The sequence below is a fragment of the Bradysia coprophila genome, unplaced genomic scaffold, assembly GCF_014529535.1.
Source record: "Bradysia coprophila strain Holo2 unplaced genomic scaffold, BU_Bcop_v1 contig_297, whole genome shotgun sequence".
Classification (NCBI taxonomy): domain Eukaryota; kingdom Metazoa; phylum Arthropoda; class Insecta; order Diptera; family Sciaridae; genus Bradysia; species Bradysia coprophila.
The window spans coordinates 3,439,541-3,456,111 of record NW_023503555.1 but is presented as its reverse complement, the minus strand read 5'-3'; the positions used below and the strand labels follow the sequence as shown (position 1 = coordinate 3,456,111).

The 16,571-nt window shown below is 33.6% G+C and overlaps 3 protein-coding genes across 3 annotated transcripts in view; all 3 read left to right on the top strand.

Moving 5' to 3' along the window:
* Positions 1-16,571, top strand: part of LOC119078905 (cadherin-related tumor suppressor) — a 194,804-nt gene that overhangs the window by 63,795 nt on the left and 114,438 nt on the right. The window lies entirely within an intron of this gene.
* LOC119078909 (antigen 5 like allergen Cul n 1-like) lies at positions 7,434-10,009 on the top strand. The gene is made up of 6 exons (XM_037186639.1): positions 7,434-7,546; positions 7,603-7,730; positions 7,829-7,981; positions 8,041-8,122; positions 8,182-8,341; positions 8,421-10,009. Exons 1-6 carry the CDS (start codon positions 7,534-7,536, stop codon positions 8,683-8,685), a joined length of 801 nt encoding a protein of 266 aa, XP_037042534.1. The 5' UTR covers positions 7,434-7,533; the 3' UTR covers positions 8,686-10,009.
* On the top strand, positions 14,259-16,246 carry LOC119078906 (piggyBac transposable element-derived protein 4-like). The gene has a single exon (XM_037186635.1). It carries the CDS (start codon positions 14,272-14,274, stop codon positions 16,015-16,017), a length of 1,746 nt encoding a protein of 581 aa, XP_037042530.1. The 5' UTR covers positions 14,259-14,271; the 3' UTR covers positions 16,018-16,246.

Genomic DNA, 16,571 nt, shown 5'->3' with positions numbered 1-16,571 from the left:
GTGGCTGTCCGATACTGTCGCTACATAATGATCAAACACAGTCCATTATGACTCTAATACTTTTCATTTAGCACTTTCGAAATTGTGTTACCAATTTTGGTATGACAATTTAATTATAATTTTCAAGTCCATTGAACGTGGAACTAGTGGCGAGAGTGTTTGATATAGAGAGCTATAGTCCCGACAATGTTAATCGATCATATTCGTAATTATATGATTTATCAACCGGGGCAGTCAAGTACAAAAGAGATTATATACGACGGAGTGTTAAAAAATGAATCAATTTTTATGAAAGGAAAAAACAATGTGTGCGTACAATGCGTTTTATATTAATGCCACGACGAGAGAAATTTAACATTTTAGCTGGATGGTTCGGTATAAATTTTTGTGCGTTTTAACACAGTTTCAAATAAAAAAGAATGTTGGTGGGTCCGAGTCCGGCAAAAGTGATTTATTTCAACCGCTTTTTTTTCCTCACATATTGTTTTGATTAGGGTTTTTGTTTTTGAATACTTTTTTCTGTTTGTTTGTTCTCCTTTTATTGTTTTTCTCTGATTTTTTTTGTATTTCTTCGGTTTCGTAATACTTAATAATATACAAACATTTACAATATACAAATAATGCTGAAATCGCTCTCAATGACTTTCTATATCACGAATAAATTTCAGTTTTATTGCAGAAGAAGTTTTTTTTTATTTTGTATTCTCCGTTTAGTTTTGTTTTGTTTGGATATCGTTGAATCGTTGTTTGTACTGCAATAGGCAATACAAACCATGTATAAAATAATACTGAATGAATACACATATCCGTGGTAACATAGTCTTGTGACAGTTCTTAGACATTCCGCAGGAGTGTCAGCTGTGTTATGGATTTTTGTTTTCTTTTTTGTTTTTTTTTTTTCTCTTTATTTTTGTAAGAATTCCGAATGAAAAGGGAAATGTTTCGCTGCAATAGTTGGATACATATGCGCCGATTTTATTATTTGTTTTTCGTCATTCGTGTATTCCGCGGATGATTTCGCAATGGATGTTTGGATCAAGTTTCTGGTAAAACTTTTACTTTTCATTTTTGTAGATTTGTTTACGCTGATGTTGAATAGAACATGCAATGGGTTTCATGTACGTGTTCAATTTTTTCGAGGTTTTTATTTCAGTATAAAAATCGAAGGAAACGTATTATTAGACACAATTCTCTCTACGGATTTGAATTAACGAAAATTGCACCTCTCATCTTAGAGGTATAATTTATACAGCATCGCACAACGTTGGCATACAACACGCGTTGCCTTTTAATATACCTCAACTTTTTCTATAATAAACATTATTAATCATTTTAATTGCACCACAATAATGACCTTCCAGTCAAATAAATTTTTCGTGAACATTTATTCATTGATAAACAAACATTTCGGTGTTGGGCATTTACATGATTTGTCCATTAGACCACAAAACTGATTTCAATTTTTGTATTCATAGAGAACCCATTTGACTATTTATAGAAAAATGGATTCGTTATTCGAAAATACCGCCCATTGCAATTCAAGTTCTAATACGAAGATTTGTGTTAAATGAATGCTAAGAGCAATTTGAGCGGAACTTTCAAAAATTTGAAGGATAAAATCATTTTTCGTTGTTCATTGGTTTGAATCATAACACTCTTCTTCATGGTAATTCCTCTGAAATTAAACCTTTCACAGATGGTATTCTCTCGTTGATAATTTTAAAGTATAATTTTTATTACTGAGTCTGTTACTTCTTTTGATCACGACGTTTGAAAAAAAATGATTCGAAATCTTGTACTTCAATAGTTTAAACATTTATTTTGCTATACATGCAGGCAGCAGTGAGGGTACAAGGTTCTTATTTTTGTTGTTGCTAACGATAACAGATGATACAACCAGGTGATATAAAAATGTGATTTAGCATGACATTTGTGTACTGCACTAGCTTATCACACAAAATGATATAACTTGAAGAGTAGCAGCATTTCTTACGAAAGCTTTTATTGCGTAAAATTCATTTACTTCATTATAAGGTAAAACCAAAAAATTCAGTCATCGACATCAGGTCAACTGTCTCCAGTTGATATTATTATTTCGATTTGAGCGGTTCTTTTGAAAAACAGCCTGCCGAAATCGGACACATCTTCCAGTTGATTTTTTGATATGTGCCTAGATATTGGTCGATAGATGCCAAAAGCACTTCCAAAAAAATTATTCTAAGCGTGTGTTCTAAGCACTTTTTTATGAAATTTTCTCCGCGGATACACAAAACGTACAAGCTCGTGTGGGCTGTCAAAATTCCATAAGAAAAGTGCATGTTTTCGATCGCTTCCCAATAGCCACACAAGCTTCGATAGTCATTTCTGGAGTGTTCTGATCCCTTCGATTTCGCATCTACACAAGAATCAAAACCGTTGCATGTCTATGGCTTACGAAAGTTAAAAAAAGTTACTAATTTATCATCGTATGCGACGAAAAAGCCATACACCGTTTAGCTTTTGTGGTAGCTCAACACAGACCCGTCCCGAATTGGCCTGGTTAGTGGTGAATTAAAATTTAATTATAATTCGCTAGACATCTTCATGTGCAAATTACTATAGTGTTCGTGAAGCATTGCATGACTGATTTTTGAACTGCATATTATTGCAAACAGTCGAAACAGGACGATGTTAATTTTCTCACAAATCTAAACAGTGGTCAAACGTCGTACCATAACTAGAATCAATACTCGAGTTTTATAAAAACCACCACATCAGCTAATCGGGACACTATCTAACGACAAACCAAATCAAAGACCCGCCATCCGTACATCTTCTCACCGCTCCCTAATACCGCTATTATGTCTTTATCTTTATATTACTCGCATCCAAATTGATCAAAAGCCCGCATGTCCATCGCAATATTATGCTGGTGACTACATTTTTATGGATTTGATTTAAATAAATTTTTTTATATTCCCATTTCATACATTAAGGAAACCTTAGAAAATTCATCATCTCAAACGGATGTTCTGTGTTATAGCGTTCAATAGAAAAAATGTATATGAAACGATTCACTGCCATTCCATATACTGTACGTAATCGTATATAAATATTTTTTAGGTTCATTCAAATCGACGTGGTTTTTTTTATCCGTCTCTCTTCTCTATAAAAATAAAAGGTGTTGAAACTAACAACAATATAAAAAAAAAATTAAAAATAAAATAATTGAAAAAAGAAGAGTATTACAAACAATCCATCGGCTCGCCAGTAATATAATGCATCGTGGTCTGTAGTAAATAAAGAAGAAAAAAAAATATTTTCTATGCAAGCATATTACATGTGTAGTTTAATTTCACACCGAAAATAATCTTTTTGTAAAATGCCGTCTCTTAAATTGAAGAAAAAAAAAATTTCTTCGGTTGATTTCAACGATTAAATCAATAAAAAAATACAGAACTCTCCATACCATACCATAAGTCTATAAAGTTTGTTAGTAAAAATGTTGGAATATTACAAACGTGTACAGCATTTCTATACTGTTTAAAGATGTAAAATACTCGATTTTCTATTGAACCGTTTATCTTTTTTAAAACGTAGAAAATTGTGTGTATGTCTCAGTCTGTTCGGTCTTAGGAAATTTTCTGCACCATGTCTCAAAGAACATTCATACTCATTTACGTATAAATATTAAATAAGGTGTTCTTTTGTAAATAATAATAATACAATGGGATAACTTAATCTTGTCATCATTCATATATGGCATTTGAAAGCATTCTTCGGATTGGGAGGAATGAGAAACGAACAAACCAAAACACGACACATTCAAACATATATCGATTTTGATTAGTCGTTGAAACCGTTTTTTTCAAATGATTTTTCTTCGAAGAACTTTTTTTTTTCAGATTAAATAATGAAAGTCATTTATTATCATCTATTGAATTACATTTTCAGTTAAATGGCTGATGTGTGTGCGATGCTTGTTCTGAGTGTGTTTCGTTTCGTTTTTCGGACAAGAAAGATGAGAACAAATCTTTTATTTTTATATATATTTAAACAATTACAATTATTAGGCTTTGTGTGTGGCATAACATGTTTCTCTTTTATGGAAAACATTGTTCAATATATATTCATTTCAGAATAGATTCTTTTATGTACAAAAAAATATTCTATTTCCCTATGTATAGCATTCTCACCAAAATTTATACAATTTCTTGTCAATGTCAATGTTTTCTTCGGTCTTACATACACCGAATCGTATACAATACAACAACCGAAAAAAAAAATAATTAGATGTCCGAGATGTCCTATTGTGATGTTAATTTTATTTGTTACTCTTTTATATAATTTCTGTATAAATTTGGATCTCGTTTGAATAAATTAAATTCGAAAATTAAATAAACCGAAAATAGTTTTCGGTTCGGAATCGTACACCTAATTCTTTATAACCTTAAACGAAAAACAACCAATTTATCTATCAAATGCGAATGGTTCGTATGGGTTTTTGAACTTTTACGAAATTATTCGTTTTTTTCGGGTTACCGGTTACAGCATCACCTATTGTTTCGAATTGATGAAATGACAAATTAACTTTCGACATTTAATGTCTGCCATTCAGACGAATTAACAAGGTTTTATGATTGACAAATTGCTTGTAAAGTAAGCAAGCATTAGGTCTTGGCTTATGGGACAGATAGGTTGGATATGTAACTAAATCCAACAACATTCATTTGAATTTCCGTCATATTGGTTATTGATTTGTCAAACGTACATTTTTACAAAGTTTTTCACTTCCACAAAATAACTCACTAAGCCTTACTGACTAAGATGCATAATCTCCTTTAATTGAATTTAAACAACTCCTAGACCTCAATTAGAAATCCCTCAATTCAAATACACACAATTTCTGTTAACAACAGCACTGGCTGTGCACCGCCGATTCAAACCTAGACTACCTAAAAATTGCCAATTAGAAGGTAGAAGCTTATCAAGCTCGTAAAAGCTTTTCGAATCGAGGTGAAAAAATATTTTCTTCCTCTCTAATGCTTCTTTCTCCAATACTTTCAAGATCAGTTTAAACTGCCTCGAAATTCGGATTAGCTTCTATCCGGCGATCACGAATCATTTCCACGATTTGAAGAGTTTTGTGGTTCTCTAAGAACATTTACAAGCCATTGAGTGCTATTTGCAATTCATCTTCGATTTTCACTACAAAAAAGAAATTGTAGGACCATTCAATCTGTTACTCAGTTTGTTTAAATTCTGACCTAAGGTTTGATTGCAAATCTAGTACTTCGTTCGACTTTCACGAATATGTTGCTATATAAGAGGACACTATGCGAAGTTCGTCGCTATATTTTACCATGTTTGTTGATAACAGATGACAGATGTTCTATTTTAGAACGGTTTCTGGGGTTACAAAACTGTAGATCATGTTTGGTATTGACACAGAAATGACTTTACAATGGTAAAAGATTGATTTAAAGAATTGCCATGCTATCGTTCGCTTGTCGAATATATAGAATAAAACAGTTACCATTAATTGCATGTCTTAAAGCAAAACCGATAAATCTAGTTGCTAACGAAGAAGTGGAGCTCACCATCTACGATGGTATACTATAGTCTGGTCATTGAAATTACGAGCTCAACCGAAGTTTTGGTATACCTCATTAAATTTAAAAAAATCCACTCCAATCGGCAGGCATTCTAAAACGATTCCAAACAAGACAAGCATTTTAGCTACAGGTTGTGTTGCACCTTACATTTTGTTATTGCAATAATTCTTGATCAACCTAATCAATTATTTATTATTTAAACATCAAATATCATGAATAAATAGCGTCTTGTGTGGTTGCATTGCTATGATTCGTTGCACCCTGTTTGCATAATCCCATTTAGAAAAAAAATAAAGAAATAGAAAAATGCCTAGATATACCATACCATACCCAATTTTAAGTCTTGAATTTCCAGAGTGCCATCAATTATCATAATAAGATATGAGTAGTGAGTAGGTATGTAATAAATATTAAATAGATTTCATAACACAAAGGCACAAATAGCATATATAGGTACAGCTTAACTATAAAGAACGCGCCCAGATTTTATCTTAATGAATTAAATGGAAGACATATCGTTTTTTATTTATATTTTATTCAAATTATTTATATATTTCGATGGAAAACCAAAAGTGTAGAAGATATTGTCACAAAACAAATAGATTTTTTTTCCTCCCAATTTTATTCTTCTCCTATTTATTCTTCGCTTTTTTTATATTTTATTTATTTATCAGTTAATATGTTTGCACCATGTCTCTTTTCACATTCAGTTTGTGGTTATAGAATGTGGTTTTTGGTTTATTCAATTTTTTGTTGTTGTTGTCCGCTCATAATTTGAATAGCATGGACCATTGTCCAGAACGAATATAGAAAAAACATATCCCCAAAATATTAGTTTGCCACTTTATAAATCAAATAGGTGACGCGGTGATGCATATCACTTCTGCAAAAGCGATTGGAAGTTTTTTTTTTCGTTCCGAAAAATTTACTTGTTAGTTTTATGTGTTGCGGTTCTGTTATGACTTATTTATGCAGAATGTAGGATTAATTAAGTTCAATAGAATGTGGGAAGTAAAGTTGAACATTTTGACTGACACGTAAGAGGCAAATAAAAAATGTTTTGTTCACGAAGCGAGCGAAGTTCTGTATTTCATTGTGGAGATGTCTTCCAGTTCAACTTCATCATTTTAAAAACGACAAGCATTTTGATACAAAATCTTTAAATCCGTTACTTAGTATGTTCAAAGTATTTCCAATGCAAAATCTATTACTTCAACATTTTTAACATTTCTCCAAGCATTTCCCCATATAAGGAGCACACTATCCAGAGCTCGTCGCTTAGTTTTGTCTCTATCGTCAGAAGCAGATGACTACCATTTTCTATAAGGTTCTAGACTCGTTTGTTATACAATTTTTTTACTTTATTTGTTGGAACATACATCTTGCCACATAGAAATAAACACAAAATATTGATTCTCTCCTTCATTGTCACTAGCAGATTAGTAGACGTTTCTAAAGGGTTTATCTTCGTATCGATGGAGTATACCTACAAGTATACCGACTGCCGCCTCTGCCGATAATAGAATTGGTATAAACAAACATACTAGCAGGAACCCTTTCTTACTTTCAAACTTTCTGTGTAAAATGATTCAGTACGATCCATTGTTGTGCTACTATTATAAAAATGCACATGGCCGCGTCATCGTCGGAACGTTATAAAGAAATTGTGCTTACAAACCACTTTTGCACAATATTTTGACTTTCGTTTATTATTGTTGATTGTAAAACATGTTGGTTGATCGAGTTTCAAATGTTTATGTTTTTTGCTTCGAAATTGCGGAACGTGTTCACTCGGAACAATAAGAGTTCACTGAATGAAATTCCTAACGTATCCGGTTCCACTTCCTTATTAGATTTTACTATATAAGAATGGTTAGATTCTAATGCCTTTAGTCCAATTAATTTACGAGAAATCATAGAACTGTGAGAGCAACATTAAATGGGTCGTTTCGGTAAAGAAATCTCAATTAATTTGTCAGTTTATTGTTAAAGACTTAATGATTCTCAGTGCTTCTTCACTACTTTGTTGCCATTCTTATTTCAATTGGTATAACCTGTGCTACGACTGACTACTGTCGGCCAGAACTCTGCGATAATGTTGATGGTGCTCCTCATATCGGATGTGGAAATAACGGCGTGTGTATTCATACTTATAATCTCGCCAGTTCTTAATCAATTTGCGATTTAATGATTACGCCTTTTTCCGATTCCGATTGGTCGCTTCCAACTACTAGCTATGGGGTCCAAAATGCTACGGTCGACCCGTAATCCATCCGATGACCTCGAAATTGAGAGCATTAATTTTAAAAAAGCACAACATCGCTCGTAACAAAATAGCTTTGGGAATCGTTCCGGGGTATCTATCGGCCGATAAAATGCTTGAAATGGTACGATCATCGTTTTGTATGTCTTTAGTGTTTACGGGGAAAAAATGAATTTATTACAGTCCTGGAACAAGGAACTGGAGATTATAGCTATGCTTAACGTTAAAACTTGTATATATGGTCACAATCCATGTAGCAACACAGGTATACTGCAGGTAGCTGAATCAATAATTCATAATCAATGGAAACGTTTTTTTTTGTAGACAAGCATCGTTATGTCGGTCAAAACATAGCGATGAGAATATACAGCAAGAATTACGTGATAGAAACCACAGATGTAACAATAAGCTCGTTTATTGATTTATGGTTTAATGAGTATGTGAATTGCAGCATGTCTTATATAAACAACTATGGGCCCAACGAGTAAGACAAACAAGTACATCTTTTTAATGTTGTTGATTCACGTGCTCATCAAATTTTGTTCACTGCCTGTGTATACCAGGAACGTAAAGATTGGTCATTTTACCCAAATTGTTCAATCGAGAGCTAAAAAAATCGGTTGTGCTGCAGCAACATTTCCGTCCGAAGATGGCTATTTCACCCAATTCTATTTGGTGTGCAATTATTCATTCGGTAATGTGATTGGTGAACCAACATACTGCGTTGGACCGACAGCTTCTAAGTGTCACTTTGGTCGAAGTATATCGTACAGAGGACTTTGTAGCACGAAAAAGAAGAAGCATGGCGTTAGAAATTTAATTGATTAATTGGGGGATTGGGTAGGTTTATGAGTTCTTTATAAATTCATTAAATTTGATACCTCGAGCTTAGTGTTTTATGTCGTCTATCGTAGCGGGTGGATTTTTTTCGAAACCCGACCCAACTCAACCATTCAACACGACGCGAACACAACCCGAATTATATTTTTTTAAACCCGACGTTCTAACAAGCTTCCTTCGACAAGCTTCGGTAGGAGAGAACTATTGATAACAAGAGAACGATGTTCTGGCTTATAAATACGATGTGATACATGTCTCAGTAGACCTCAGGTTGCATCATAAAACTAGGGATAAAAATATGAAAAGTAAAGTTTTTGTGAGAATTTCGTTGATCCGAGGCGAACCAGAGCTCAATAAACACACGAAAACGAAGCTTTTCATTTTTATCCCAAGTTATGGAATGGAGTTTACATGCTAAGGGCTTCGTGAGTAATACATAACTGAAACATGCTTAGAATGGTTTCCGATGCATGTAGCGTATAAAATATATTGTGGAAGTCTACTGATAAAAGTTTCAAATAACCCACTCATATCTAGCCTATCGTAAGGTTAGTGTGACTTTTCTACTTCATTTATGAGGACAATGGACTCATCACACCTCTCGTTCCTTTATTTCAATGATCGGAAATGTTTTCAATCAATATTTCATTGCCATCAAAACCACCCACAACGAACGAGCTGAACATTGTGCGACCCTTTAACATTTTTAGTTAAACTCATAAAATCAAACCATGAATAAGAGAGATATGGACATTTAAGCAAAGTCCCATGATTTCACGACTATTATTATTATTATTTCAAGCGTTTAAGAAAATTATTGTTAGGTTGAAGGTTCTATAGATATACGCTCTGTTCGAACTAAATGGAAAATGGAATGTTTATAGAATTTTGTAGCAAACGAAATCATTCAGTGAAATTGTTCAAAGTTGTGTACCGAATGTTTGCATTTATATATCTATATAGGAAAACGTAATAGACCATATAACCCATCGTACAGCACAAGCTAAAAACGATAAAATAATTTTATATCTTCACAATGTTTATAAGAAGGAAACAAAAAAAAAAAAACAAAAAAAAATCAACATGACCAATAAGTTCGTTCATAATCTCTGTATGTACACTACTGCAATTATAGCATAGGATTTATGATTGTTGCAAAGCTTTGGGGCACGAAACATTTTATTATCCAATTCAAGCGACTTTAATATTATTTTATGCATTTTATTTTATTTATTATTTTTTTCCTCTCCTATACTTTTTTTGTGGTTGGTTAGCTGTCTTACGACGGAACGGTGCAACGAAAATCCAAAACATCTTGACTTTTTCGTTCATTTTGTATATCATCGGGATGTGTGCATGAAATTCTTGCCGTTAGAAGATTATTGTTATTATCATGACAATCTTGACACGATCAAGACCAATGTTTATATGGGTTAGTGTAGATGATGAACAAAAAATAAATAAAAATAAATTTTTAGCAACAAAAACTTTACAAATAACAATTTTATATGGTCGGTAAACGCAGTGTTGTATAACAGGAAAATGGTGGTTGTTTCTAACATTTATCAAACTGAATTCCTTGCAGTCATTGCATTTATTACTTTAGACAATCTATCATCGTTTGTAATATACTAATTGATCGTGTTGCATTTTAGATTCAGTTAAAATTATAATTTGCTGAAAAATTACCTTAGTGACGTGTGTTCTGTAATGTAATATATGAACATCGCCGATTAGAATCTCTTTACTAAGTTTGCTTGTCATTGCTTGGTTATAAATATCGTTGGAGGTGATTTCAATGTGTATAATACTATACGGACAGTTCCTGCCATCTTTAGGGCCGGTTTGTTACTTTGTATCTATTCAAATTGTGTTTGTTTGAACGAACCTCGACTTCAGTCTTCAGTGACTTTCATGTATAGAATCTGACCTTTCGTAAACGAAATAGAATATTTGCGGTACAATTATTGAGTCTTATCTCTGATGAAGTATATGCAACAGATTGAAACTAATTCTATTACTTCAATTGTTTTAGCGTGCATTTTGTTATATAAGGCAACATAGGCTAGAGATCATTGCTTAGTTTTGTCATCGCTGTCAATAACAGATACTATATAACCGATTTTTGTTTTGAATTCATATAATTGTTTTTGAGTTTGAAAAAATGCTTAAAAGACTTCTAATACAAAAATTTTAAGATTCCCCGCACAAAAGACTGGTAACTACATCACTGAAATATGCAATAAAAACACAAATTTTCGACGTAATCTATTAACACACTCCATGGGACTTTCTGTAGGGCATATTATTGGTAAACTTATTAACCAAATTTTTACAGAAAGTCAAAATTTCTCGGGTTAAGCATCAATCATTCTTGACATTCTTCGACGTTCCTCAACTCTACCTTTTTCCGTTTATCAATTTATATGTGAGCATAAGTTTAGAACTCATGTTCTTTAGAGACCTGAGGTCTTTAATTACCTTCCTGCTTAAGATCTTACCGTCGTGCACATTTGCAAAGTATATAAAAACTGTAAGCAATGAAAATCTTTCACGTATCACAAATATAGTGGAACCCAACTTTCTGGTGAATTCAAGTGTGGTAGCTCTAACCATTTCTAGGGAATTGATGGATTGTAGTGAATATTGGAAAAGAATTTCAACGCTGCAAAAGTGAGGTCCACTCAACTTCACCCGTGTATTTTTACGGAGTTGTATTACCTTCAGTGGTTTATGTATTTTGAATATTTTCCGTTTGATACTCATCACAGTTCATCAACTGCAGTCTTCTCGTCGACCATCAATTTCCAGGCTTAATTTTCTCGTTTTTATTCATTTTTTAAAGCTTACAGAATCATACTAAATCTACAGACCTTTGGGTCTGACATTTTATCGGTTACATTTGATATAAAGTTAATTGGTTGCAATATGAAATGCGTTTCGTAAACAAAAGATTTTTGTTTAAAAAAAAAAACTATTTTTCATTACGACTGAGTGTTGTTCATTTTGGGGATTATGTGTCGTAAAATTTAAATTTATTGAGAAAAAATACGATCTGAGCTTTTCATTTTTCGTTGAATCCAGGCAGTTACTTTATTGACGAGACAAATATTTTTTTTTCTTGCAATTATTTTAGCTTCATCAATATTGACTCTTTCCTCTGTTCATTTTTTTTTCTTCTTAGTTTACTCTTGACAGTCATAAACTTTTTTATGAGTTTCAATAAAGCCCAAAAGGCCCGAATTCTTTGGCTAAGACACATAAAAAAGATCAACAGAAAAAATCATCGAGAGAAATATTAATAAACCATAAAAGAAGTTTAAGTTATATTGCGTCCGAAAAGAAACCCAACTTATTTGTTCATACGATGACTATACTCCAAATGAGCAATAAATAAACGCACTATAAATGTGAATATTTTTTTTCTTTCCTTCTCTTCTCTCCATCATATTATTATATTGTGGAAGTAATGTCCTTTTTTCATCAGAAAACACATAAAAATTGTCAGATTTACATATGATATAAAACATGGTTGGGTTAATGCAGGTGGGATTTTGAATCTTAGCATATAACTGCACTGAACACGTTTAATAAATATTCACCAGCGTAGGAATATTAAAAATTGCGAGTACAAATCGTTTTTTGTATTATATGGATATGGATATGTGTATGTATGGGATGCATATATATATAAATATGTGCACAGTGCAATCATACTATATGTATAAGTACGTACGCATTGTAATATATTAAGTTGAACTAAATAACCTTCACCTGACGAGAATATTATCTTAAAATCCCTACAGGCTAGAACTGGATCGTGAATGGCCTTTGGTTTTTACTTTTGGTCTCATATATTTATGCCAACAGTTAATTTGAGATCGTTCTTGTTTTTTTTCGTCGTATTTTTACCTTCATGAAGAAGATTATCTCCTCCAGTGACTTTACATAGATCAGTTGCATATCATCGATAAAATTATTGGCATTAAGACTTTTTTCGTTCGTTCGTTCGGTGAATATATCTTTAAAAAAAAATGAACTTCCATCACCACAATTGCATCGCCTCACTTAATGAATGTAACAATTTGCAAAGCCTAAATAGAAAATGAAATGCTTGCATTTTGTTGACTCTCTTGCATGTATAATAATATTCTTACCATAATAATCGCTCTTTCTATCTAACAGGCGAAATAGAATCGTAAAATTTATTTTATTGTGCAAAAGATGGTGTTTTCTGATTAAAAATGAAGTGATAATAATTTTCAATAAAATAAAAATGGGATTTTATTCAAATGATGTGTGACGTAACATCACATTTTAATAATCGCATCGTGTCACGTCCGATATATGCATATTAATTCTATATTCCTCTTTTGAGTATATAACAATCTAACTGGTGAGCACTTTTGTTATGTAAACTAAAAAACGAAAAAAATCTTGTAAATTCTGTTAAATATTATGTATAATTTAAAGCTAATTCGTCGACTAATTTCGCATTCACAGATATGCAAAATATTTGCGCAGACAATGAACTTGAGTCAGTTCTTTGAATAAAATTAATTATTAATACAATTCCTTGTCAAATATATTCATGCTAATAACACGAACATTTTCTAGTCGAACATGTGAAATGAATGTATCCACTTTTTTACTACACCAGTCGGGTGTCAGTGTGTTAAATGGAATGGTCGGGCTTTACATTCGAGCTCTTATTATATGAGCAATATGAGTAGATAGATTGTACAATTGGACGAAATTGTGTGTTGACCGAGGACATTGAGATATTCAGTTTCTAGTTCGTAGGTTCAAAATTCAACAGCAACGCAAATCATTCTGTTTATCAGATTTATCCACAATAAACCACATCTAATTCAATTAGGTCTAGTTTGCGGCTGCGATAATAATTTCGAGTGACCTCTTTCGTTCTCCCATTGTATTAAGTGTCATAAATGTGTGTATAAAACACATTGTAAATTCAGTCTATTAGATGGAAAGCGCAAATATTGGGCATCTAGCCCCCTCTCCGATTAGATTGGATTTCGTCTCGAACGAACCCTTTGTAATTCCCGGTCACCATTAAATCTTACCTCTTCAATTAACAACTACAGTTAAAGTCAACTGTATGCGTGTGACTATTAAACCCATTAAACACTTATTGGTTGATCTTTGCCAATGCCAGACTGGTCTGTCTGAGAATTCAGGCAATTTCCGAAGGGTGTTTTGCATTTTTTATGAACAAGTATCTATTCCGAATGTTACGAGCCTTTTTCCGATTTCTCCGAAGGGCTTTATGGTGCGGTACTGATCTTTGCTGTCTCAAATCTTTAATATTTTCAGTCCCGTCTGGTCTTTACAAGCGGTAAGCTCGTCACCGCAAGATAATCAACAAATCTGGTACTTTGTTTAACCCTAGAGAGTATCATTGTGTCTCACAGACTCTCTTCATTTTTAACTCATAGATAAAATTTGATTTTTGATCGGTATACCATAGCCAATCGTAATTTTTACATGTCAATGATTTTCGCATTACGTATCGCAGTTTTGTTTATGTTACGTTTAATCCTGTAAACAAATATGACCACCGAGGACGATTTCTACGGTTTTAGTGACCAAGGAAATGATATATTTGATGAATGTTCATCAGACGAAGAACACCACGAAAGTATCTGTTTAGATTCGAGTGACGAAGAGGATACTGATACGGAGGATGCGATGAGTGATTGGTCAGATCTGAATGATTCAGAAACCAGTGATGATGACACTAAAGAAACGAGTAAAGATGGAACAAAATGGGCCAAAGTTCCGTACAAGTCAACAAACCTGAACTATAAGAATACGTTTTCGAATATATCTGCTCACCAGGTTAACTTACCGCCCGATGCTGTGATTAAGAACCCGGAAGATGCGTTTTTCTTGTATTTTAATGATTTCATTATAACTGAAATCGTAAAATATACAAACATCGAAGCTGAAAACCATACCGAAAATTGGAAACCTGTGGATGTTATCGAAATGCGAGCGTTTTTCGGATTGCTACTAACTGCTGGACACCTCAAACAGAACAACACGAACTACATAACTTTGTGGAGCGTTAAGTACGGGTCACCCATATTTCGTGCGACAATGAGCCTCGTCAGATTCAAATTACTTCTAAGATTTATCCGTTTCGATGACAAGGCGACCCGGTCAATTCGCAGAGCTACAGATAAACTGGCGCCGATACGGGATATATTTGAGGAATGTAACAAGATGTTCGCTAAGTTCTATATTCCAGGACATTTTTTGACAGTTGATGAGCAGATGATTGGTTGGCGAGGAAGGTGTCCATTTATGCAATTCATGCCAAAGAAACCTGATAAATATGGCATGAAAATGTTTTGGATATGCGATGCTAAAACAGCGTATCCGTTGAGCGCGATACCGTACCTTGGTAAAGAAGGAAATGAAAGAGCAAAAGCTGGACTCGGTGAACGAATTGTTTTGAAATTGTGCGAGCCATATTTTCAATCTAACAGACACGTTACGTACGACAACTTTTTTGGATCGTTGGACCTGGCTAAAACTCTACTAAACAACAAACTGACATCGCTCACCACCGTGAAAAAAAATAAAAGATTCGTGCCGGCATCATTTCAACCTAACAAACTCCGCACAATTCATTCGTCGATTTTTGGTTTCAAGAAAAAGGCAACTTTAGTCTCGTATGTGCCGAAGCGCAGCAAAGCTGTGATTTTATTGTCGACTATGCACAGTTCAGTGGATATCGTTGATACTGAACACAAGAAACCAAAAATGATTTTGGACTACAACAACACCAAAGGCGGTGTTGATACGTTCGACCAAATGATTCACGAGTATTCGTCTAAACGAAAGACAAATCGTTGGCCGCTTTCTTACTTCTTCAACCTAATGGACGCTTCAGCACTCGCTGCCTATAACATTTGGATTACAACCAACCACTCCTGGAAGACCCAAGTCGCCGACAGACGATGCCAATTTCTCAAAACTTTGTGCGAGAATTTGGTCACTCCACTAATTGCTAGAAGAATGAAGAATTTGGTTGGCGTTTGCTTGGAGACAAAGGCTGCAATGGATCTGTTCTTACCATCTGCTATCAACAACGACAAACCCAAACTCGGATCAGAAGAACCAAAAACAAATGAAAAATCCAAACCGGAGGGGAGTGGGCAAAAGCGACGATGCAGATTCTGCCCATATTCCATTGGACGAAGACAAAAACAACAATGTGGTCGCTGTGAGGTTAATGTTTGCAACTCGCACTGTACAAAAACAATTATTTGTCAAAAGTGTTTAAATTAAAACAAAAAATCAAACTCACAACACAATTGATGCAAGAAGATGTACTGAATAAATTTATAACAAATGTGAATGTCGCTGTTTATATTATGAAGCCCTACACGGTGGTGCAAAAGTGTTTGGCGAGAAACGACACGTCCATGAACACGTTTTGACACACAAAGCAGTTATTCGCTTACAATTGCTAAAGTCAACAAAGAATTGATTTTTCGATTCCTTTTTTGTGTATACGTAATACGAATGACGTTTGCACTGTTAAAATATTAAACGTATTTAGACACTGCAATCTGTACACTATCAAGTTTAAAGAAATTTTTCCGTTTGATTTTTTAGTGTATCATTTCATACTGCCTAGGGTTAAAGAATCTCCTATTGCTTGGTGCTCTTTTACTTCATTAGTTTTAGAGTACAAATTGCTATATAAGACATCACTATGTAATGCTTATTGCTCATTTTTGTCGTTGTTGTCGCTAACGGATGTTCAAGTTCAACACAACGATTTGACAGGTCCTTTATTGAAAGCATCAATTTTCCTGGCGTTAACAAAAATTCAAAAT